General features: G+C 35.7%; 1 protein-coding gene across 2 annotated transcripts in view; it reads right to left on the bottom strand.

Moving 5' to 3' along the window:
* Nucleotides 1-22843, bottom strand: part of LOC149942953 (NPC intracellular cholesterol transporter 1-like) — a 60461-nt gene extending 37618 nt beyond the window's left edge. The window contains exons 1-6 of one of the 2 annotated variants that reach the window (XM_090179839.1): nt 22630-22843; nt 17327-17420; nt 17124-17265; nt 11662-11825; nt 9327-9828; nt 1549-1855 (exon numbers count right to left, since the gene is read on the bottom strand). In XM_090179839.1, the coding sequence (XP_090035965.1) occupies nt 1549-1855; nt 9327-9828; nt 11662-11825; nt 17124-17265; nt 17327-17386 (1175 nt within the window). In that variant the 5' untranslated portion in view covers nt 17387-17420; nt 22630-22843. Of the gene's footprint in view, nt 1-1548; nt 1856-9326; nt 9829-11661; nt 11826-17123; nt 17266-17326; nt 17424-22629 lie in introns of those variants that run through there. The other variant, XM_090179840.1, reaches the window with a different exon arrangement.
* Between the last annotated feature and the right edge of the window lie 1870 nt (nt 22844-24713).

The following is a 24713-nucleotide window of genomic DNA, read 5'->3' as shown; positions in this document are numbered from 1 at the left end:
TAAATATTTTCTCGGAACTGAGTTTGAACACACCAAAGGGCGTGTGAAAATACATCAAAGCGGATATATATCAGAGATCGCAAAAGAATATAACATCACTAAAGACCCCACATTGAAAATGCCTTTACCCACGGGTGTATCATTAACTAAGAGAGATTGCCCAGAGAGTGACTACTTGGAAACATCGTATAGAAGAATTGTTGGAATTTTATCATACCTTTCACTGCGAACGAGACCTGATATCGCGTTTATCGTGGGAAAATTAGCACGTTTCTCGTCCAACCCCGGTAGAAAACACCATAATTACGCGTTGCGCGTTTTGAGCTACATTTGCTCTACCAGCGAATATGGACTGAACTATCGCCGCGTTAATAACTGTGCACTCTTTGTCAATTCAGATGCATCATACGCCTCAGATGAAGATGACAGAAAATCCACCAGTGGGTTATTCGTCTGCATCCAGGGGAATCCAGAGAGTTGGCGATCAACCAAGCAGGATACAGTGGCTCTAGCCAGTATGGAGTCCGAATACGTGGCACTAGCCGAAGCCGCAAGAGAACTGATTTGGTTAAATAGTATTGTCATAGAAATCAATCCTTTGTGTAATAATTTAGGTGTTATTAGGAAACCATTATTGTTGTGCGATAATCAATCAGCTATTTATTTTTCCGAGAGTCGAATAGAAAATAACCGAACTAAACACATAGATATAAAACACCATTTTGTGAGGGATCATTTCGAGAAAGGTTTATTTAATTTAGAGTTCGTCCCTACCAAGAATAACTTGGCCGATATATTCACCAAACTTTTACCACAGAAAATGGTTATAGATTTCTGCTTAAGAATTAGATATTAATTTAACAAGTTTTGTACCAAACAAATTATTAAATTACAGGGGAGTGTTGTAATTAGCTGACCTTGACCCCCGTATAATATTAGCGCGACCTCTAGTGATAACTTATGTCTAAAATATTCCTTGAGCCTGTTGTTCCTCCTTAGTATATTGTGATGATAGGTTAGGCTTGAGGACGTTATGCCGAATTCTAAATGTTGGATGTGTAAATATATTGTTTATAGTACTAATTAAATTAACCAGTTTTATATTGCAAAGCAAGTCTGTTGGTAATCGTTTACTTTCTAACACCATAGAACCCTCGATGGCCAGGAACCCAATTGAGCTGAGCTTTATTGTTGGTGCCTAGCTCCGAAAGGAGTTTCAAACAGCTATAAACCAGTTTAGAAGAAATCTTAAACTGATTGATAGCCTTGAGGTGCTTGACTATCAGAATAGATTGGGATAACATTGCCATGAAGCTTCTTTTATGACAAAAGTCAAGACAGAAGCAAATAGCGGCAATTTGTGCCATACGTAAATGAAGTTTCATCATAGAAAATTACTTTATGCCATAAGCTTATGATCTAGTCATTATTTTACAATTGGGTTACCCCATAGCTCAGTGTATCACACTGGCCAGTTCACTAATGCTTCATTAGAGGATTTAAATAAGTTCAATAACCAAAAAGAACTCAGTACTATAGTATAATTACCTGAAACGTGAGTCGAAATAGTTCTTTTCTTGACGAGCAAGATTTCCAGGAGTTGACCATAGATCAACAGGATTAGTGATTACGGTAAAATATTTCAAGCCAGCACTTAAAATAGCAACCACTGAGATGCCGATTACCAAAATTGTGTATGGTTTCCTAGCACACAAACGTCCCCATTTGATGAAATTAACCATGAGAAAGTCGTCAAACACAGCACCCCATTTCTGTAAAAAATTAATATTCGATCCTGCCGAATCCACAGGAGGGTATGTTCCTGAAGCCTCCACAGATTCAATTAGGTATTCCTCTGCAATTGGATTATAAATGTAATCAAAATCAAATTAATTAGTTATTACAAATTATACTACATTTTCATTAGGAAGACACTAATGAGGAGTGTATCCGAGGTGTTAATCACCGATTTTGATGAAACTCGGGGGGTATGTAGACCTTGGGGTAACATGAATTTTCACGGAGGGAAAAGCTACGCTGGGCTTCCGTTTTGCTATGGCAACCAAAAATGTTTTCGACAACTTAAAATGAAAAAATCAACATTTAAAAAAAGCATGGGATTTTCTCGGTTTCACAGGGTACTTACTGTGAAAATGTTTTGAAAAATAAAAAAAAAAAATTTCAAATAACTAAAATTGAGAAAATTTAAATGAATTTGATAAATAAAGGATAACTTGCAAAATTTTACCTAAAATTGGATAAATTGACCAAAATTGGATGATATGACCTAAAATGTTTAAAATTGCATAAAATCGTGATAAACCACCTGATATCGTCTAGAATGGGGTAAATTGATAAAATTTTGGGGTAAATTGATAAAATTGAGTAAAACAGCCAAAAATTTATAAAATTGTGTTAAACCAACTAATATTGGCTAAAATTGGGAAAAATGATAAAATTTGGGTAAAATAATCAAAATTTGTCCAAATGACAAAAATTGGGTAAAATTGTGTTAAAACAACTAATATTGGCTACAATTGGGTAAAATAATCAAAACTCGACCATATGACAAAAATTGGGTAAAATTGAATTAAAATAACTAATATCGGCTACAATTGCGTAAAATGATAAAATTTTGGGTAAAAAGACAATTTGGGTAAAACAGCTAAAAATGATTAAAATTGAATAAAATGAATGAAATTTGGTTAAAATCCGGAATTTGGGTTAAATAAATGAAATTGACTAGAATTGTGTTGAATTAATTGTATTGACAATGAACGAAATTGGATAAAAAGAGCAGTATTTACTTAAAATAAATAAGTTTAGACTAAAATCATCTTAAATCAATTGTAATTGACCAAAACAAATCTGTCAAACTACCAAAAGTGATGGAGGACCAAAAGTAGATAAACTGAAGAAAACCGACAAAATAAGGTAAAGTAAAATCTAAAAAGGTATCCGCGTTTTACCTCCAAAATCCATGAATATGACGCCTTGTCAATTTTAATCATTTTTAGCCACGGTTTTGGCCAATTTTAGTTGATTTAACACAATATTACCCAATTTTTGTCATTTGGACAAATTTTTATCATTTTACCCAATTGTAGCCATATTAGTTTTTTTAACACAATTTTACCCAATTTTTGTCATTTGGACAAATTTTATTTTTCCCAATTTTAGCCAATATTAGTTGGTTTAACACAATTTTATTCAATTTTATTAATTTTCAGCTGTTTTACTCGATTTTATCATTTAACCCCATTTTAGACGATATTAGTTGGTTGACCACGAATTTATCCAATTTTAAACATTTTAGGTCATATTACCCAATTTTGGTCTTTTTACCCAATTTTTTTCAATTTATCCAATTTTTGTCGATTTCAAAAAAAAATTATTTTGGTAAAATTTTGCAAATTCATTGAAATTTTCTCAATTTTACCCAAATTTGGATGAAGTTTACGAGAACTTGATGAATTTCACCCAAAATAGTTCAAATTTAGCATTTTAGTTTAGATTTAAAAATTTAATTTTTTTTTATTTTTCTAAAAATTTTCACAGTAACCGAGAAAATCCCATGCTTTTTTAAATGTAGATTTTTTCGTTTTAAGTTGTCAAAAACATTTTTGGTTGCCATAGCAAAACGTTAGCCCAGCGTAACTTTTCCCTTGGTGAAAATTCATGTTACCCCAAGGTCTACATACCCCCCCCCCCCCCGAGATTCATCAAAATCGGTGATTTACACCTCGGGTACACTCCTCGTAAGTGTTAAAGTAGTGGATTTCATAAAGCCTGTGAAAACTTGCTTTGTAAGAGAGTGCAGTGCCTTAAAATAAAATGTGAAATAATTTTCCAAGCACATAAATACCAGTTTAAATATTTTAAGCTTTGAATAGTTTAGACAATCGTTTTGCAGGGATAAACAGCGTTATATTTACTATGAAGGACTATGTTAGTAGTTCATGTTTGCTTTATCATAAATTAACTAGTTCCTCTTTATATTAACTGAACTGAACTGAATTGTTTTGTGCTAAACTGCTAGGCAACACTGCCCTGTTGTTTTTAACTCTCCAACACTCACTCCGCTAATAGCCATGATGTTAATAAGGTGTTTAACTTTTCCTTGATCTTTTACTTAATAATAATAAATAGTTTATAGTTTTATTAATGCCTTTGTGTTTTATTGCTGATTTCAATTAATAAGCCAACAAGTGGTAGCAGAGCGTGGTTGTCAGCAAACTTAATGAGATGGATCCACATTCCACAGTGAGTGCCAAGGCTTGAAGATCGTTTTTCCCGCCGGCGTTTCAAGATGGCGGAGGGCGGAGTGCCTGATCTATCGGGGCACATTGAGAAATTAAATCATGTTAATTATCATGACTGGAAATATGAGATGGCCCTAGTATTGCAAGACAGAGGTTTGTGGGAGATTGTGAACAAAACTGAAGTCCCACCTGATGCTACTCAAGTTTCAGGTGATGTTGTAGCTAAGTACAAATTACGTGCGTCCAAGGCCTTTGCAATTATTGCATTGGGAATCTCATCCGAATTAAGAAGGAATAATAGCAGAAGCTAATACACCAGACGAAGTATGGGATATGTTAAGGTCAGCTTTTCAACCGGTGTCAAGAGCACGCATAGCAGTATTAAGGAAAGAGTTTTATACTATAGAGTATAAGTCGGGTGAGAGTATGCCATCCTATATTGGGCGCTTGTATGAAATTAAGAAACAATTGGCTGAGGCTGGGGAAACAATAGCCGAGAAAGAAGTAGCGTATCAGTTAATATCATCCTTACCAGAAGTCTATGAACCATTGGTCCAACAAATCTACCAATTTGATGATAAAGATTTTACCCCAGCAAATATTAAGAAGAAATTGATCAGAGAATACAGTCGACAATTTGAAAAGAATAAATTACTGGAACAAAAGCCTGATATTTATTTCACCCGAGTCAGCAGGTCGGTTGACAGCAGGGCGAGACAGAATCGTTCAAGATTCAATCAAGATTTTTGCAAGGAATTCTCTGGTTTATGCTATAATTGCAATCAACTGGGCCATAAAGCAGTTGATTGTAAGAAGAAAGGAAATGATAGCGAAAATAGACACCCAAGGGAACTGCGGGATACATCAAGTTCTCGAGGGAGACGTGGTCAGGATCAAAGGAGAAGAAAGAATGAAAGGCACATTTTTATAGCATCAGCGCATTGCTCATATACGCCTTCAGATGACTGGATCATTGATTCTGCTGCGACACATCACTTTTGTAATAGACGTGAGTGGTTTTCTGATTTTAAGAGTTCCAAGGCTGATGTGGTTTGCGGAGAAGGCAAGACTAAGATAGAAGGCGTCGGGAATATAGATATTCAAATTGGTGGAAGAAATAACATTTCCATTAGCCTGAGGGATGTGGTCTTTACCCCTGGTATGAAGCGCAACTTAATTTCCGGGAGGTTAATAGACCAGGCTGGATATAAAGGAATTATTTTCAACGGAAAATATACGGCTTATGATAGAAAGGGAAAAACTGTTTTTACGGCACCATTATCCAAGGATAATCTTTATGCTTTAAATGATGCGCAAGTTGTAACAGGAAGTCAGGAAGAGGGTTGTTGTGAAAGCAATACCATGTCCAAGTTATCCAAGTCGAATATTAACAGATGGCATGAACGCCTCGGGCATGTGAATGAGTTCGATTTGCAGCATATGTCAAAGAAAGAAATGCTCAGAGGGTTGGAAAATTTAGAAGGAGAATTCAATACCTGCGTCTCTTGTAGATTAAACAAAAGCACTAAGCAGAGCCACAAGAGCATTGGCCAGAGGCGAAGCAAGAGGGTTCTTGAATTGGTGCACAGCGACGTCTGGGGACCTGCACGAACATCATCTGCAGGCGGAGCCCGTTACTATATCAGTTTTGTGGATGACTACAGTCGATATACCTGGGTCTATATCATCACAAGTAAGGATCAAGCATTTTCTTGTTTCCAGAAATTTAAAAATTATGTAGAAAACCAATATGAGAGAAAAATTAAGATACTAAGAACCGACAATGGTTTAGAATATTGTGCCGGGTATTTCACGCAATTTTGCGAAGAAGCTGGGATAAGACACCAAAGAACAAACGTTTATTCACCAGAGATGAATGGTGTTGCTGAGCGGGTCAACCGCACCCTATTGGACATGGTACGATCATTGTTAACTGGTGCTAAATTGCATGCTAAGTACTGGGCGGAGACTATTCATACAGCAGTCTACCTGAAGAATCGCTTGCGACATTCATTATTGGAAGATGCGGTTCCATGCGAGTATCTAATCGGCAGTAAACCCAGTGCTGGTCACTTAAAGAGATTTGGGTGTTTGGCCTTTGTTAACATCCCAAAACAACGACAAAAAGGAAAGTTAAGCTTCAGAGCTAAGCTTGGCATATTTATAGGCTATGCACATAGAACAAGAGGTTATCGTATCCTGTACCCAGATGAAAATACAGTGGTGGAGACAAAACATGTAACCTTCGATGAAGATAAATTGGGAATTGATTGCTTTAAAGGCACAGAACATAGAGGGGATAAGGAAATATTAAACTGGCATTTTGAAGAGAATGCCGGTGAGAACTCAGTACCAACAATTGAAGATAAAGTTGAAAACACTGAAGCAGCCATATTGTCCGAAGATGAGTCAAGCGATAATTCTGAAGAAGTACCAAAAGTGAATGCTGAAGCTAATCCGGACATTACCGAGAAGGAATTACCATCTGGTTGGAGAAAAGATATCGTTATTCGACAGTCAGGAAAAACAAAAGGACTACCAGATATATATTATTATGATGACAAAGGGAATAAATTCCGTTCAACAAGAGAAGTACAAGAGCATCTCACAAGAAACAATCTACCATATGATATCGATATTTTCAACTTTAGCAGGAAGCAGGCAATGATGCAATTATTGGTCTCAGCGGATATTTCTGAGATCTTCGAAGCTAACTGTACAGAGGTAGAAGTTCCTAAGTCGTATAAAGACGCCATGAGATCGCCACAATCAAAGAAATGGCAAGTTTCCATGGATGAAGAAATGGGTGTCATAAATGAAAGGGAAGTCACGGAACTGGTAGAAAAACCAAATGAGAAGAATGTCATTGGCTGTCGCTGGGTGTATACAATCAAGAGAGACACTAGTGGCAAGATACTTCGTTATAAGGCAAGAATAGTCGCACAGGGGTATACACAGACAGAAGGAATTGATTATAATGAAACATTCTCACCAGTAGTAAATTTTGTTTTTCCTGACTGTCGAATAGGGATATTTATATGAAGCAGATCCCGGGATATGAATGTGGAAATCGAAATACCCATTGTTTAAAGTTATACAAAGCATTATATGGCCTACAGCAAAGTGGCCGCCTTTGGTTTCAAGAGCTCGATAAGACCTTTCACAACCTTGGTTTCATCAAATTATCAAGCACGAACTGTGTTTATTACATTCCATATAAAGCAGTTATCTTGGTCTACGTAGATGATTTAGTAGTATTTGGTAAAGATGAAGCAGTTGTACAAGACATATATGAACGCTTGTCAGGAGTCTATGAGTTAAAGAACCTGGGAAAAGTGCGAAACCTTTTAGGAGTAGAATTTGAAGACAAACCAGATGGATCCATTAAATTACATCAAAAATCCTATATTACCCAGTTAGGGAAGAAGTATGGTTTAAATTGCGAAGAATCAATTAAGTTACCGGTTAACGCAAGCACAATATTGACTAGAAATGATTGTCCGACAGATGAAGCAGATGTTGAAGCAATGAGCAAATACCCGTACAAGTCCTTGGTTGGAAGTCTACTTTTTATAGCCCAGCGTACGAGGCCGGACATTCTGTTCTCAGTGGTGGCACTTTCTCAGTATAACAGTAATCCCGGTTTAAAACATTGGTATTATTTATGCCACTTGGCCAGATATGTATTGTATACCTCAAATCAAGGTCTAGTATATCGTCCATGCGGCCCGGGAGTAGACTTAACCATGTTTTGCGACAGTGATTGGGCAGCTAACCGCGACAACAGAAAGTCCACATGCGGTTACGTCACCTTTGTAGGAAATTCAGCAGTGACCTGGAGGTCCTTAAAACAAAAGTCTGTGTCTCTTTCAACAATGGAGGCAGAATACGTGGGACTTTCCGAAGCAGTGAAGGAATTATTATGGTTAACTCCAATAATTCACGAATTTAAAAACTTTGACATTAACCTACCGACCCCTTTAATTTATTGTGATAATCAATCTGCTATATCCTTTGCGAATGATACAATTGAAAACCAGAGATCAAAGCATATTGACATTAGGTATCATTTTGTACGCGATGAGTTGAATAATGATCGGTTTAAACTTAAATTCACTCCTTCTAAAACTAATGTAGCAGATATCTTTACAAAATTTTTGAGTAAAACACTGTTTGATAATTGTTGCCAAAAGCTAAATATTGATAATTAGTTTATTCATGTGTGTATTTGATTGCCCATTAATATATTATGATAAAGAGGGGGAGTGTTAGTAGTTCATGTTTGCTTTATCATAAATTAACTAGTTCCACTTTATATTAACTGAACTGAACTGAATTGTTTTGTGCTAAACCGCTAGGCAACACTGCCCTGTTGTTTTTAACTCTCCAACACTCACTCCGCTAATAGCCATGATGTTAATAAGGTGTTTAACTTTTCCTTGATCTTTTACTTAATAATAATAAATAGTTTATAGTTTTATTAATGCCTTTGTGTTTTATTGCTGATTTCAATTAATAAGCCAACAGACTAATATAGGTTGACCAGCTTTGAGTTATTTCAGAGATAAAAATAATTTCTTATCAACCCTTTCAAATATTTGATTGAGAAAAATACCAATGAACTTAAATTAGATTTGATTCTACTATTAGACTATTAAAATTTCACCCACTAAAATTTAATACTATTTTAAGATATTTAACACAAAGAATGGCAATTGATAGATATTTGCTTCAAGAACACATTTCAACCTCCCTCATTTATTTAGATAATAAGCATGAGATACTTTCCTCTCAGCTCATTTTACCTGCTATCAAAAGGGTCCCTTTTAACATCTGATAACCACCATTTGTCAATTTCATTAAACTCAATTTAACAAAATCATGAAAATAATCTTGAAAATACCAACAAATTTGCAGGTGGAAAAATTCTCATTACTTACTAATAAGTTATTGTTCTAAATTAGTGAAGCTTTTCTAATATTCAATGCATTTCAATGATCTCAATCCTCAACAAAACCAATGGCAGCTTTTGAATAATTACCAAATATAATGTAATAGACTTACCGTCACTTTGCCTTTCTTCAGCATACAGATTTATAATGAAACCAGAAGTTACAGCAATAATTAACAATCCAAATATACAACTCATTATAATAAACCAGCCATCAAATCCAATCAGAGTAAAAGGAGAGTCTGGAATGGGCATTGGTGGAATTTCGCAGGGGCAATCCAAACAAGAACATGGGGGAACATCTGGGCCATATGTAGAGTTGCATGGTATTGCTGGATAGTTCATAGGTGTGTAGACAGTTTCATTTATATCAAATGAGGAATTTACTAATGAGTAATAAATCGGAAAAGGGCTGTTTGCAGCAGTAAATTGAAGCCACTCCAATGCATTACAATCTTGTCCACATAGCATTTTTACAACCGGTAGATTACCACTGGGTGCCATTACATTTTGACATGAATTATACATTGCGTTCGCATACACTGGATTTATGTAATAATTTACTGATGTGACAGCTGTTTTATTAGTAGATGGTATAAGTTTAGTAGAGTTAACCTGTAAGTATAAACAAATTTTTCTTTAAGAACTGATACTGGTAAAACATTTGGAGCTCATCAGCCAGATATCATACACAGTACTGATGAACTCCAAACAGGCCGAAACCGCTCTACTGTTGGAAATTCTGGCTAGTTTTCACCATTTTTATTTCGATTACTACTTGAAGGCCTATTTGGTCCAAGTTTCGCGTCTTTATTTTATGCTCGAAGGCCTATTTCACATTTTGTAATTTTGGCAAAAGTTAACTACAGCAACCTCATCTTGTTTTATGATTTTTTTAGGCGGATACGATAGAGTTTGCCACGTAGATAGCGTTTGTATTTTTTATTTTTTGCGCGAATGATTATTGAATTTTTTATTTTAATTTAAAAATTTTAACTTTTCATGTAATTTTCACGTTTTTTGTTGTTATTATTTGTCGTGTGATAGACCTTGTCACGTAGATAGCGTGGGTATTTTTCATTTTGTCTGCAAATGGTTATTTTATTTATTTATTAATTGAATTAATTGAACTTTCGTATTTTAAAATTTTTTGGTTATTATTTTTGTCGTGTGTTCGCCAACACCAGGCTGTTTTAAAAAATTGCTAAAGAACAGTTTTTCGTGATAGTATAAGTATTGGCGCCGCACTTTCGCTACGCTCTCGCGGTGGGGTCTGAAAAACACGTGGTGTCAGCGAACACACAACGAAAATAATAACCAAAAACTGAGAAAAAACAACAAAATTTCAAAATTTTTAAATTATATTAAAAAATTAAATAATCATTTGCGCCAATAAAAAAAATAGCCACGCTATCTACGTGACAAACTCTATCGTCTCCGCCTGATATAATTATAAAACAAGATGAGGTTGCTGTAGTTAACTTCACCCGTAATGTTTCCAAATTTATCTAGGTTATAGAAAGAGACATAGAAGAAGAGTCTGCCTTGACGCTGCCTCCCTGTGCCATGGAAAATTTCTAACATCTCCGTCATGTTCTTTCCCCCCTTGCGCATAATTACATTTGATGGGCATAGCACTTTGAAAATGCGTTATTCGTGAGTTCGCCCAAATTCCTACTAGGGCCGGTAGCGTCACGGGTACTATTTTTAAAAATACCATTTGAATTTGAACCATATGATTGGTTTGCTGGTTAAAGGGGTTTTCCACCGAGATCTTCGGTTTCCCCTTCCCATAAAAACTTGCTGATGTTAACGGTAATAGTTTGTGTAGGGAGCTGTTGGCTCGCGTGGCATGAAGGGCTTGCCACCACCCTTCTACGCATTGTAACCCGGCCACCTGTTAATTGATCACGCACAAGCAACATTGCTTATGTGGTTGAAGGTGGTGCCTTGGGTATTAGCTCTATTTAAAAAAAAAAAAAGGGGTAAGATGGAGGTTGGCGAATATTGAATTTTTCAGGAAAGCTATGGTAGAAGCTAGGGAATGGCTCTCGAGGCAGACTCTTTTCCGTCTGCGTCTCTTGGTTATAGATTTTAGCCCTGTTTATTGATGGACTTTTATACTTTTTTGCGTTTTTCAAATTTCATCATTTAATTCTGTCTACTAAAAACTTTGTCTAAGAAATAGCAATTAAAATAGCAATTGACAATATAATATTTTTGGAATTACTAAAAATTTATTAAAATATGCGTTCTTATATAATTTACCAGCTCTCTTATTAATATTATAATATTGAAACATGCATAAATATTCCCTCATTACTTAAATTACCGAATCATTACATTTTCAGCATACGTAAATAAAAAGAGCACAATTTATAACACTTGCACAAAAGTAAGAAATACTTATTTCACATTGGAATAAGCTGGAAATTCGAAGACACTCACTTCGAGAAAGGTACTTTGGTTTCTGGCACAGGTTAATGCACAAAATGTCTTTGCCATATTCGTGAAACACGTTGGGCATCTCCCAAAAAAACTTCCAAGCAGTGTTAAGCCTCCTTTAAATGTAGTTACTTGTTCATCATCACAGCACACGCTATTATTTTTATCTATAAAAAAATGATCATTAGATCATATAACTGATGTTTCTAAATAAAAAAATGTTGTTTTCTGTTAAAAAATTCACTATTTAGAAAATTCGTACGAAAGGCTATTGAACATCTGTGTTTCATATCTTTGGCTATTACAGTTGAAACATTAAAACTTTAAAACTGGCCACTCTCTGGTAAAAATGTAGATGACCTATAGAGCAGCAGTTCCTAAAAGGTGTTCCGCGGAAGGTCACAGGGGTTCCGAGAATTCACAGCGCGGACATCTTTGTTTGTGTCAAGTGTCTTTTAAGATAAGTTAAAAAAAATGAGTTGGCGTTCCGCCAGAATTAGGTGGATAATTTAGGGTTCCATAGAAAAAAAATTGGGAACCGCTGCTCTAGATGCTTAGATTTACTTGTATATGAAGATAATTTGACAATTGTAATTAAAATTAACTAAAACTAGTATAACTTTGAATTCTTATCATTTTGTAAATGTTAAGAATATCGAAAAGTAGCAAATAATTTGTCAACCATCACACAATGCAAAAATGCTTACCATTCAAATTTTAAAATTGTTCCTAGAATCCTAGAAGCCTGATCATGAGGCTAATAGGGTACTGCCTACAGTAACATATTATCTGTTCAACTGAATATATTCTTTGTGAAACCTATTTCTTCCTATTATCACACTAGAACTACTAAATGTCATTTGCGTAAAAGGAGTTTAAGTGAAACATTTTTTTGATTTATTGGATAAAAAAGATAGAAATGTGCTAGTGTTGATGTACATTTTTAATAGCAGGCTAGACCCCAATGCCGCTAAATTTTGACCGGCGGATGCGATCCGGTAATGAGATAGTTTGCCCCAAGGCCCAAAATTTATCTACACAGACCTGTCAGGAGGTACATTTTGAACTGCGCCGCCTGGGCGCCTAGCTGTCTTTCATGTAGGGGGTCACCAAAAACACTCCTGGGTCATTCCATGTGAAATCGACCAACGTCCCCATGGCACCATCTCCGATTTTATTGAACTCCAAACATAATTAAAATTAACATATTTAGGAATAAATCCAAAGTTTTAGGTCCAAACTCTTATAACTTTTGGAGAAATGGTCTTTTGAAATTTGTTAGTGCACGTAACTTTTTTTGCGCCGTTTTAAGTGCGATGTTTGAGCCTTTATAATTAATTAATATAAAGGAGTACATTTATGAAAAAAATTGTAACATTTAAAGACTTGTTGGAAATTCGCTTAAAAATATTAGTTTTGTACTGTGGGATATATATAATTTAAAAAAAAAATGTCAAAGTTGGCGTAATTTTCACCGAAACTGCAAAATGAGATAAGCTAAAAGGTCAAGATTTTCAAATTTTTTCTTCACGGTTACTATAAAACTTTGAATATTTTTGCTAAAGGATGCCTTTCACCGGAAAATAAATTAATATTCAGGATCTCAGTAAAACTTTTCCAATTTAACCTCCTTCAATATAGACGTTTTTACCAAAAACGTGAAAACATGTTAATACGTTTAGTGTTATATAGACTGTTGGGAAACTAAAAATCACATAAAATCTTATACCAATAAAAAGGCAAGATTTCTATCTACAACATGTAAAAATAAAAATGTTGACTATTAAGGTATTTCTGGTCCAAATTTAAACGTCAACTTTTGACCGTTTCTCAGATATTTATTTGTTGCTTTTGTACAAAGATAGTATTTTGTCATAGTCTAATTTTTTTAGAACGTATTTTTTACAGTCTGAAGTCGTTTGCGGAGCAAGAATTGCTAATATGTTCTGTGACGTTATCCAACATACATCCATTCTGCGTGGAAAGCCCTTTCCGTTTCATGCAGTTTACGGAGACATCTTTCTGCTCTTCTGATCGTTCGATAACTTTTCCTACGTAATGCACCACTCTTCATCATAGGTACAAACAATGAAAACCCCTGGTATGCAATCTTCCCATGATGTTAGTTGAAAGACGACTGGACGATATAATACAAATTGTGTACCAAAATTATCGGCATAATTAATAAAAGCGTTATGTGATCGTGTTCCTGGAATAGACTTAACACCAATGTGCCTTTCGTTGAGGCCGAACTATGTCACATGGTTGGCAACGTCTACTTTGGAAAGGTACCCAAAATGAATGATTTTTATGTTCAAACAACACCAAAGGAACATTTCTTCACGTGTTTGAATTTAAGACTTGATTAACACCACTCGTAAACTGGCTTTAGCTATTAATCGTTTTACTGTACCACCGATACCGTCACAAGGGCTTTTACCGTGTGAGGTGGCGAAGAACTCTGATACCAGGCTTTTGAATCATTTCAATTTGTGTATAATATCTAACTGCTTGACACTCGATGCTAATACCGTTCACGCATTTTTGGGGAAAATGTTAGAAAAGGTTCAAATTAAGTTTCCAAATATCACGAAAATATTTTACTTCAGTGATGGCGCCGCGATCCAGTTTAAGAATTATAACAACTTAGCTAATTTAAGCGCTCACGAAAATGACTTCAATATAAATGCAGAGTGGCATTTCTTCGCCACCTCACACGGTAAAAGCCCTTGTGACGGTATCGGTGGTACAGTAAAACGATTAGTAGTTAAAGCTAGGAGCAACAAACACAAGGAGAACGCAACTAGCCTTTAAACACGCTAACGAAGGGTTGAGTACGAATTTCATTGGACAAGCGTCACGAGCCTTTACACTGAACGTTTTACGGGCGGGGGGGGGAGACAATTTCCGAATTTTCCCCTAACGCGTCTAGCCAATGAAAAACGTACACAAGAAACTCCACGACTTTTGTCGGGTTGCGTTCTCCTTGTGTGGGGTGTTGTGTTTGTTGCTCCTAGGTTAAAGCCAGTTTACGAGCGGTGTTAATAAGTCTCAATTTCAAACACGTAAAGAAATGTTCATTTGGTGTTGTTTGAACATAAAAATCATTGATTTTTTGTACCGTTCCAAAGTAGACGTTGCCAACCATGTGAGAGAGTTCTGCCTCAACGAAAGGCACATTGGTATTAAGTCTATTCCAGGAACGCGATCACATAACGCTTTTATACCAGAGTCTGAGAACAAGGTTAATATCAAAAGAATATCTGCCGATAATTTTGGTACACAATTTGTATTATTTCGTCCAGTCGTCTTTCAACTAACATCATGGGTAGATTGCATACCAGTAGTTTTCAATGCTTGTACCTATGATGAAGAGTGGTACGTACAGTGATGGGCACTCTCCTCTCACCGTGAGATCAGAGAGAGCAATTGGAAGGAGCTGAGATGTTCTAAGCTTCCAATGGAGAGGAGCGTGAAATAAGTTCCCAAGCTGTGAATTTAAGGGAGAGGAGAGTGAATGGAAATAATATTTTTCAAAGAGAGTATTTGGAGTGTGAGCGTCGTTAATTTAATTAATGAAATGCAATGAGAGGAGATCAACCAAAAAGTTAGTTTGCGGTGGTGAGAGGAGGGGAGTTTGAGTTTAGATGTAAGAAAACCAAAACAAAGGAAATATAAAAACATGACCTTCTTGGAAATAATTATGTAACTTTGACCAATAACAAAGCCCAAACGTACAATAAGATAATATGCTGACGTGAGAAGGTTATAAGAAGTTAAAGACAGTAAATCTAATGTGGCCAACGGCCAGTGATGGTCCTTGTTCTACCCCTGTGAGAACAGTGTGAGAATCTGAGAGGTGGCGAGTTGGCCAAAACTTCAAAAGGAGATGAGCGTGAGAGGAACTTCACAAAGTATGAATTTCAGAGAGAGGAGATTGATAGGAGATATTTTGTGACTGCCATAAACGGAAAAGAGCGTGAGATGAGATCAGATTTTTCAACAAAAATAGCGGGAGTGTACACAAGGGTAGATTAAATAGCGAAATTCGATGAGAGGAGATGAGATAATAAGTTAGTTTATGGTGGTTAGAGGAGATGAGTTTGAGATTTAAATTTTAGAAAAGGGAATGAGGTGGAGTGAGAGTTATCAGAAAATTTTGAAAAATGCCCATCACTGTACGTAGGAAACGTTATCGAACGATCAGAAGAGCAGAAAGATGTCTCCGTAAACTGCATGAAACGGAAAGGGCTTTTTCCACGCAGAATGGATGTATGTTGGATACCGTCACAGAACATATTAGCAATTCTTGCTCCGCAAACGACTTCAGATTGTAAAAAATACATTCTAAAAAATTAGACTATGACAAAATAGTATCTTTGTACAAAAGCAACAAATAAATATCTGAGAAACGGTCAAAAATTGACGTTTAAATTTGGACCAGAAAAACCTCTATAGTCAACATTTTTATTTTTACATGTTGTAGATAGAAATCTTGCCTTTTTATAGGTTTAAGATTTTATGTGATTTTTAGTTTCCCAACAGTCTATATAACACTAAACGTATTACCATGTTTTCACGTTTTTGGTAAAAACTTCTATATTGAAGGAGGTTAAATTGGAAAAGTTTTACTGAGATCCTGAATATTAATGTATTTTCCGGTGAAAGGCATCCTTTAGCAAAAATATTCAAAGTTTTATAGTAACCGTAAAGAAAAAATTTGAAAATCTTGACCTTTTAGCTTATATCATTTTGCAGTTTCGGTGAAAATTACGTCGACTTTGACATTTTTTTTAAATTTATATATATCCCACAGTACAAAACTAATATTTTTAAGCGAATTTCCAACAAGTCTTTCAATGTTACAATTTTTTTCATAAATGTACTCCTTTATATTAATTAATTATAAAGGCTCAAACATCGCACTTTAAAACGGCGCAAAAAAAGTTACTTGCACTAACAAATTTCAAAAGACCATTTCTCCAAAAGTTATAAGAGATTGGACCTAAAACTTTGGATTTCTTCCTAAATATGTTCATTTTAATTGTGTTTGGAGTTTCAATAAAATCGGAGATGGTGCCGTGGGGACGTTGGTCGATTTCACATGGAATGACCCTCCTATCTTTAAAATATCAAAGCTATTTATAATTTTTTTTGTATATAGCTAGGGCATGCCATTTAAAAAATTATGAGACGGGCGCCATATACCATAGGTACACCTCTGGATTTCAGGACATATGCATTTATGTTTAAATGAGGTTGTAGGTATGTGATTCGTGCTTGGGGTTATCAAGAAAACAAATTAATATTTCTGACAAAAATATGATATTTTATATGTTTATGTTCAAGAACTTTTGTCTAGTGGTAAAAAAAAATAATAATATTAAATAATATAAATGGTGATTGTAAAAAAGCTTAAAATTACGAAAAAATTAGGGAAGTTTAGTCACATTATTATAACTTACCAATTTCAAGATCAGGACAAAGAGTTCTTAGCGTTTCAATAGATTCATTACGTTGTAGCGGTAGAGGTGGTCCAGTATACAAACAATTTGTACCAGTATTATTATCACATTTGGACATCATAACACATTGATCATCGTCAACCTATTTTGATTAATAGTATTTAAAATATTACATTTTCTCACTGCTTTAAAAAGTTATATACCTCTAGATATCCATTGGCTAGAAGAATGTGAAAAACTATACACAAAAGGTACTTCATCATCACAGAAGTTGACCAAGAAGTATTTTAAGACATATACCTGTAAAATAATAAAGACAAAAAATGAGTATTAATGTTTTCATCATCATTGAAATAAATAACATTAATAAGAAATACCCTCTATTTTTACTCATGTTCAAGATCTCGGGCTCTGGATTTACTGGGAAGTGTACAGTAAAAAAATACAACATAATATTTGTCTTATTACATTTCCAATGACTATTTTAATGCGTGCTTCCATAAAATAAAATAAGGTCAAAATATAAAACTACCCTAATAACTACATAGGTCATAACAAAATTCTGAATGAGCATTTGAAACAGAGACTTGAGCGACATGTACTAATAGTAAAGTTAGTACTGAAGTCTAAGCCTTTCTACCAATTTTAAACCTGTATTCTCATGAGAACTAAAAAAAGTCTTAATCTTCAATACATCAGTTAATTATACAGGGTGTCTCAATTTGCTCGATCAGGCCATTTTTCTCAAAATACATTTATGCTAGGGTTCTGAAATTTTCAGGGTTTATTTGTTAGGTATGGAAGGCTTTGGTTACTAAATTTCAGAAACATCGAACGATTTTGTGCCGTTTTGGAAAATTTATTTTTTCACCGGTAGGTGTCACGCAAAATGTTTCAATAGAAAAGTTGTAGGGCATAGTCGAAATTGTAAAAATAATTTTAGTTCGGTTGAAAAAGACCTATTTTTCACTGAGTTTGGAGGTCGGGGGAAAAAACAAGTTGTACTAGCAGGCAATAGCCTTTAACGTAAACAATCGTACATAATCACAACACACATGTACATTTATTTTAGGGAACTTATGCTTTCAGCTATGTAGTTAATAATCAGATCTGCAAAAAGTTATTGTTAAAGAAAATTATTACGTTCAACACCTAATTAGACCAAGTAGACCAAGACCGCGTCTTCCATTTCGACGTGGTTACGAGTAAGATCATCAAACAAAGATTTGTAGACCAAAAATTACGCTTATTTTTCTTTTGTTGTTTTTTAACGTGAAATATCAATTGTCCGAGTAGTATTTTAAGCGTTTACATTTCAAAGTTAAAACATTATCTCAGCTTGGCCGATTGTTGTCCAGTATGCCTCTTTACACTCGAGATCAGCGCGCTCATATGCTAGAATTATTTTACGGAGAAGGTCGTCGTAATGCTACTCTAGTAAGTCAGTTATTTAGACGAAGATTTCCCAATTGCAGTCCAAGTCATACGACGGTTCTTAGAGTGGTCCGCGACTTCGACAACTGGGGTAATATCAATCGACATGGAAAACACCATACTTGCCTACTTCGTCGCCTATCCTCGAGCGAGCGTCAGGACTGCCAGCTTTGACTTAGGGTTGGATCGAAACTACATTTGGAGAACACTCAAAAGACACCATTTTCATCCTTATCGAGCGACACTTCACCAAGGACTGCATGACGGTGATAGGCAGCGCCGACTCGACTTCTGCAATTGGTTTTGCCTCATGGCTGACGCACACCAGGATTTTCACGATCAACTACTGATGTCCAACGAATGTTCATTCGGAAGAGATGGGCCTTTCAACCGTCAAAACCAACATATGTGGGACTACGAGAATCCATACTGGGGATTTCCTCACCGCCACCAAGTGCAGTTTCGCTTAAAATTTGTGGGCTGGTCTGTTAGGTGACAGAATTATTGGCCCGTTCTTCCTGCCAAATCGTCTGAACGGTCAAAACTACTTGGAGTTCCTTCAAAATGAAATATCCAACGTGTTGGATGACATTCCTCTGGCCGAGTGCAGACACATCTGGTTCCAGTAAGATGGGGCGCCACCTCACCAATATCGTGACGTGGTTGCATATCTAGACGACGAGTTTCCTGGAAGATGGATTGGAAGAACTGGTCCTGTTCGTTGGCCTGCCAGATCCCCTGATCAAACACCACTCGACTTTTTTCTTTGGGGATTCGTAAAGGACTACGTATACCAAACACCTGTGACGAGCGTTGAAGATTTACGACAAAGAATCATCGAAGCATGTCGCCGGGTGACTCCAGAAATGGTTCAGGGAGAATTTCGCAATATGCAACATCGTGCATATTTGTGCATTGCATCAGAAGGTGGCATTTTTGAAAACATTTTGTAGAAGTCATTAAAAAACATTTGTCACTTGGGCTAGTTATTATTTGATTATTTTTCGAAATCTTATAACTGAAATGCATGTTACCTACAATTCGTTAAAGGCTATTGCCTGCTAGTACAAATTGTTTTTTCCCCGACCTCCAAACTCAGTGAAAAATAGGTCTTTTTCAACCGAACTAAAATTATTTTTAGACTTTCGACTATGCCCTACAACTTTTCTATTGAAACATTTTGCGTGACACCTACCGGTGAAAAAATAAATTTTCCAAAACGGCACAAATTCGTTCGATTTTTCTGAAATTTGGTAACCAAAGCCTTCCATACCTAACAAATGAACCCTGAAAATTTCAGAACCCTAGCATAAATACATTTTGAGAAAAATGGCCTGATCGAGCAAATTGAGACACCCTGTATAATAATAGTATTCATAAAAAAATGAACCAGGGCGAATATCTCAAAATCTGTTTTAGGTACGAACTTGAAATTTGCCAGTCGCATAGAGCGTGTAGGGGGAACACCTACTATGAAAATGTTGATGACCTTGAGCCATGTATTCAAGTTGGTTCCAATTAGAAAAGTATTCCACGTCACGTTTTATGTCTAAATAGCTTTGACCCGATTGGTTTTGGTAGTAGAGAAAATTATTTATCAATGTCATTTTAGAATGTCCTCTAAGACATTGGTCAAAGCCACTTGAACGAGAATGTGATGATACACACTTTTCTAGTTGAAACCTAGTCTCTAAACCCAATTGGTTCACGAGATAATTCACGACCTTGAACCGCGTTTTCAAGGTCACCCAATTTATCAAACTCAAAAGAATCCCACTATGGTAAGTTTGTCTATCAAATTTCGATAATGTAACACGACTGACTTTTTAGTTTTTAGTGCTTTCTTGCAATTTTCCCTTTTACGACCCTTGTGATTTTAGTAAAAATTTCCTGGACTACCTATTGGTCAAATATGATCGGGCTTAAACTATTTAGACCTAAAATGGGACAGGGAATACTTTTCTAATTGGAACCAACTTTCTTACACTTACAGTTCTAGCTATAATTTTTGGATGACCTTGAAGACATGGTTCAAAGTCATTGACATTTTCACAGTAGGTGTTCCCCCTACACACTCTATGCGACCTGGAAATTTCAAATTCGTACCTAAAACAGATTTTGAAACATTCGCAGTGGTTCATTTTTTAGTGGACACCCTGTATTATAAATTAGACTGTAAAAATATTTGACTTCTCATTTGTAAGGGCACATTTTCCATTTATCTGTTAAGAAGAATGTATATATTTATACCTGGGGATAATGACAATGTTGAGACTATTTTTAGCGTTGCTCCCAAATCCAATCACTCTCTAACCATAAGCTACCCCCTCCTCCTAAAAAAATCAAACCAGGCAAGTATCTCATTCCTCACTAATTTTATTTCAACTTTCACTTTGAAACAAGCAATTTGAGAGAAAGACACATAGACAAGACGGTCATTTTGCATAGTTTTTCTATTAAGGTGAAAGCTATGCTTAATAAAGGGGGGAAATTTTCATTTTATGTAAAACATCTCTCATCTCCGTTAAAAACTCCTTTTAAAACCAGCCTTGATTTTTGAATGCGAGTCAGTGACATAAGTAACGATCCCAATATAAACACCATATTTTATGTAATTAAATACCAATTCAAAAATTGTGGAAAAACTAAACTTAACTGGGAATCTACTTTAAAAATCAGTGCTGCCATATCTAATCTCAACCAAACCACTCAGAATACTGTCCGTCCAGTAATACACTAAATAAGAAACAGGGACCCTAAAATATACATTTACTTAAAATTACACAGATTAAAATTTCAGATAAATCCATTCAAAACATTTCAAGCAAGATTCAAGATATACACACCTAAACACAATAACAAATTGGACACTGCAATCACTAGGACCAGCCTGGTAAAGTTAAATAAACTAATAGTTCAATAAAATAAAAAGCAGTATAATTTGGCAATGAATTGCTATTTTTAAGTTGAAAAATCAAATTATCTGCGGCTGCATTATCATAGAGAAAATAAATTTTATAAAAGATAAAATAGTTTTTAATCTTATCATTAATAAATGGGAAAATGCTTAAATAGAAAAGATCTTATCTAAAAAGTGATAATTTTTTATATTTGCTTTTTATTGGTCACCCTTTCATTTTCCTACATTGTATATAGCTAATTTACTTCCCATAAAGACACAGCGAAAGCCCCCTACAAACACAATGATCTAATTGCAACCCTAAACAATCTAAAAAACAAAATCTATAGCAACTACTAAAAAGTAGAAGTAAAGAATTATTTAAAAAAAAACAATCAATTTAGGTTAAACAGTAGGAAATTGGAAACAGCAAATCTCATGTTTTGTTGCCAAGCAATAACACTGAGAAATGGTACAACTAGTAGATTGGCCAAAGTTTTTGGATAGGTTTACATTTTTAAGGTGCATTTTCCCACCCATGAACAGAGAGGGGTCAGTTATAGCACTTGTTATTGTAATACCCAGCTTTCCTACAAAACAAACAGTACATACTCATGTGCACAGCATTTAAGATACATGCTCAATATGGTGTTGTTTAGCAAATACTATAGTATATAAAAAAAAAATTGAAATTTTGTAGGGTGTTTGATAAGCTAAGAAAGAGGAGAGTACATAAGAAATTCAGCTATTATGGAACTTTTACTAAATAGAACAGCCACAAAGTATAGACCATTTAAAGTGCCAATGCTACCTAGTACGTCACTCATGCTCTTTCCTATAGATAAAAAATTTTGAGGTCTTGGCTAAAACTAAGGAGTGCTAATACTTTATAGTCAAAAAGAGCAGTGTACACCAACAAGAAACTTTGGGTCTAACGCTGCCACTAATAAAATTGTGATCAGCAAGAGCAGTGTACACCAACAAGAAACTTTGGGTCTAACGCTGCCGCTAATAAAATTGTGATCAGCACAACGTTCTATACCATACGGTTTTCATAGACAAAGCAGTTTAATACCTTGTAAATTCGCATTTTGGTTTTAAATTTGAAAAAAGCCAAATTATTTATTTCAAAACTGCCATGACCCACTGCCTATCCTCAAAAATAAATACTTACAAAAGTCAAAAAGATTAAAACCACTGTAATTTGGACCACACTTAACCTTCCAATTATTTACTAAACATTATAAAATACTTTATATAGATTAATCAACCTTATTCTTGACCATTTATCTACACCAAAATTGAGATCAATCAGTTCAAAATCAACAATTCCACACAGTCTTAGTCATACTAAGCACACAGAACTTGAAGCAGACGACCTTAACTACGTTTTTCCCATAGACATAAAGAAATAGACACCTTACGCGGAGTTTGATCTGCCAAAAATATACGAGAGCGATAACTAGCAGACAGCCGGCAGTTGTTCGGTATTCCTGGGGTACTACGTGTAAAGCGCCACTTAAGTTGGGTGGCGCTTTAGGCTAGGCGCCCACTGGCTCTCCGTTTCGTATCCTTCCGAGCTTCCACAAATCATTGCCTCCGTTACGAAGCAAAGGCTTATGAGTCCATGTTTAGAACATTGAATTGGGAATAGTACCGCTAGAATGACAATTTCAATCTGCCTTCTGCGAAACAAATTTTTCAAAATTGAGAACTCTATCATTTGTCGGTGGCGCCATCCGCTGTTAGCGGTGGCAACTATAAACTATACAATGGAATTAATAGTACTAATGCACTTTGAAAGTGATAGATGGCGCCACCCGAATAATGATAGAGTTGACGGCTCAGTGCGCCGACTCGAAATTTCAGAATTTGTTTCACGAAACCACGACTCCCGAACGTGCCTATGTCATTCTAGCGGTATTATTCCCAATTCAATGGTTTACAATTTAGAATCTCAGAATATTCCCATAACAAGCCATAACCACATTACTTAAACCTTTGACAAAATATCATTTCGTCAATTAGAATGGATTTTTTGGTAATGAAAATTCCTCTCAAAGTGAAAGTGGAGAGGGGAGGAAGGAGAGTTTACACATAGAAATCTCATAGGTAACTAGAACGCTGCCGTGTAACTGGCAAATGGGCCAAACGCCGTGGCAGACGATAGCCAGATCTCAGCCAATCAGAGCTCAAAGAGTGGTTCTGCCAAGAATTTAATGTCACCAGAGAGAATGACGTTACCTATCTCCCGCTATAGTAGCGGATCCAAGGAGGATTATTATCCTCCTTGGCGGAACCACTCTACGGCCTCTCATTGGCTGAAGGTTCAAGGCGAACTGGCGTCAAGCTCGGCCGTAGGCGGCAGCATTCTAGTTACCTATGAGATTTCTATGAGTTTACATCAGTCTTGGAAATAACACATGTCCACTGGTCCAGAACCAGTTTATTAATTGCCTGGACCAGCTTACGAAGTAGTGGTATTAAGTTACAACACAATAAATAATGAAGTAAAAAACCACGCGGCGCGATTCACGATTCGCGCCTTCTTGAATTATAAACATTTATATGGTTTCTAGAGTCTAGACCTATCCACATTTCCATTCCATAAAAAAATAATTTACAATGGGACCATTAGAAAAAAAATCATGGTAAGGGTCACTGGTCCTAAGGACCCGTTTATTTTTGAAGACAATAGGGGTCACTAATCCTAAGGACTAGTTTTAAAAAAATACTTATTTCCAAGACTGGTTTACATTGAGGAGGGAAGGAAATTAAAGAACTGGCAAATAAAACGCCTGGTAAGTATAGATGGGTGATATAATTCCCTGAGAAGAGCTAGATAAATAGTTTTTAATTCAATCAACGGGAAACCTATCGCTATCTACCATATTCTATTGCAACTAAAAACAAAATACACCTGTAAGAAGGTAAGCCGTCCACATTTTTGGTAATTATGTCACTTTTGGTGCATGCTACAATGAAACGAACGTGTTAAGTATCAAACCTGCATTTACGGAATAACCACGGCCAACTTAGATCCACTGCTACTCGCACTAGAAGGCCCCCCAGCTTTATTTTCCTCCCATGTTAACGACCGTATGAGGAAAAGCCGATTTACGCGGGAAAATTCCGCTTGGCGCGCTAGGAACCGGGACAACCCTTCTAATGTTATCCTACGGGGAAAATTTTTCGAAACAGTCCCACTTTTAGGAACCTTTTTCCTTATCTTTGCAATATTGTTCAACGCTGAGATT

The sequence above is a fragment of the Leiobunum rupestre genome, chromosome 6, assembly GCF_980474605.1.
Source record: "Leiobunum rupestre chromosome 6, qqLeiRupe1.1.hap1, whole genome shotgun sequence".
Taxonomy (NCBI): Eukaryota; Metazoa; Arthropoda; class Arachnida; order Opiliones; family Sclerosomatidae; genus Leiobunum; species Leiobunum rupestre.
The sequence above is the reverse complement of the archived record's forward strand: the minus strand, read 5'-3'. Positions and strand labels throughout refer to the sequence as shown.